General features: G+C 47.4%; 1 protein-coding gene across 1 annotated transcript; it reads left to right on the plus strand.

Moving 5' to 3' along the window:
- The first annotated feature begins 323 nt into the window (after positions 1-323).
- Positions 324-1326, plus strand: LOC110093716 (uncharacterized mitochondrial protein AtMg00810-like). The gene is made up of 2 exons (XM_020818692.1): positions 324-564; positions 656-1326. Exons 1-2 carry the CDS (start codon positions 324-326, stop codon positions 1324-1326), a joined length of 912 nt encoding a protein of 303 aa, XP_020674351.1.
- Positions 1327-1487: the final 161 nt, after the last annotated feature.

The following is a 1487-nucleotide window of genomic DNA, read 5'->3' on the forward strand; positions in this document are numbered from 1 at the left end:
CGGGTATCTCCAAACCTCGTCAGCTCCTTTCTCTCCTAAGCAACACCAGCCACGCCACTACCCCTACCACGTACAATCAAGCTTCTAAACTCAAGCATTGCCAAGACGCAATGGCAGAGGAATATCAAGTTCTGCTACAACAACGGACATGGACTCTGGTTCCAAAACCTCTCAATCACCGAGTGTTAGGCTGCAAATGAACCTATAAGACCAAACTCAAACCTTCAGGCCAAGTAGACCGTTACAAAGTTCGGTTAGTCGCTCTTGGATATGAACAAGTCTTGGGTGAAAACTACAATGAAACGTTTAGTCTGGTTGCTCGCATGACCACCATCCGTATGCTACTCACGCTTGCTGTCAATAGAACCTGGCCAATTCTTCAGCTCGATGTTTCTAACGCCTTTCTACATGGCGATTTACCGGACGACGTCTACATAACTCAACCACGCGGATTCGAAGATCAAACTCAACCAAACGCAGTTTGCAAACTTGACAAATCCTTATACGGGCTCAAGCAAGCACCCCGCCAATGGTTTCAGAAAATCACATCTTTCTTACAAACTCGTGGATTCGGCCAATCCTTCTCTGCTCATCTACAACAACAATCAAACATTTCTTTACATTCTAATTTACGTGGATGATATTCTTCTTACAGGAAATTGCTCGAAACAGATCAACAATCTACTCCACGACCTCCGCTCTCAATTTGCTCTCAAGCAGCTGGGACAGATCAATCTGTTTCTCGGCATTCAGATAAGCCGCACTAACACTGGATTTTTTCTTCATCAAGAACACTACGCCTCCAAGCTCCTACAGGAAGCAGGATTCACGGACTGCAAATCGTGTCCGACACCCATCACACCGGCTACCAGACACCCGCAGCAATCCACCGAATTATTTCACGATCCTTCCATGTACAGACGCCTCACCGGATCTCTTCAGTATCTTACGATTACTCGACCGAACATCGCGTACGCCACCAATCAAGTCTGTCAGCATATGCAAACTCCGACCACTGCTGATTTCATACAACTCAAACGGATACTACACTACATCAAAGGAACATCATCCTTTGGTTTACCGATCACGCCCGGCGACACATCCCTCCAGACATACACAGATGCTGATTGGGCAGCGGACATCGCCGATCGCAAGTCAATTTCCGGCATCTGCACTTTCATGGGACCGAACCTCCTCTCATGGTCAGTCAAGAAACAAGTCACCGTTGCCAAATCTTCTACTGAAGCGGAGTACCGTGCTCTGTCAGCTGCAACGTCGGAGGTTATTTGGCTTCGCCGTCTAGCCGAGGAGCTCCAACTAGCATAGACTTCTCCAACTCTCATTCACTGTGATAACATCTCGGCTATAGCCATAGCCAAGAATCCTGTCTTTCATGCCCGGACAAAGCATATCGAAATAGACTACCAATTTATTCGGCAACACATCGTTTCCGGCAAGGGTTCCCACATCAAGGACGGATGTGGGCA

This window comes from Dendrobium catenatum, unplaced genomic scaffold (assembly GCF_001605985.2).
Source record: "Dendrobium catenatum unplaced genomic scaffold, ASM160598v2 original_scaffold_46821, whole genome shotgun sequence".
Classification (NCBI taxonomy): domain Eukaryota; kingdom Viridiplantae; phylum Streptophyta; class Magnoliopsida; order Asparagales; family Orchidaceae; genus Dendrobium; species Dendrobium catenatum.

Coding starts and splice junctions, on each gene's coding strand:
- LOC110093716 (XM_020818692.1), top strand. CDS start 324: ATGACCACCATCCGTATGCTACTCACGCTTGCTGTCAATAGAACCTGG. Junction 565..655: donor CACATCTTTCTTACAAACTC/GTGGATTCGGCC, acceptor TTCTTCTTACAG/GAAATTGCTCGAAACAGATC.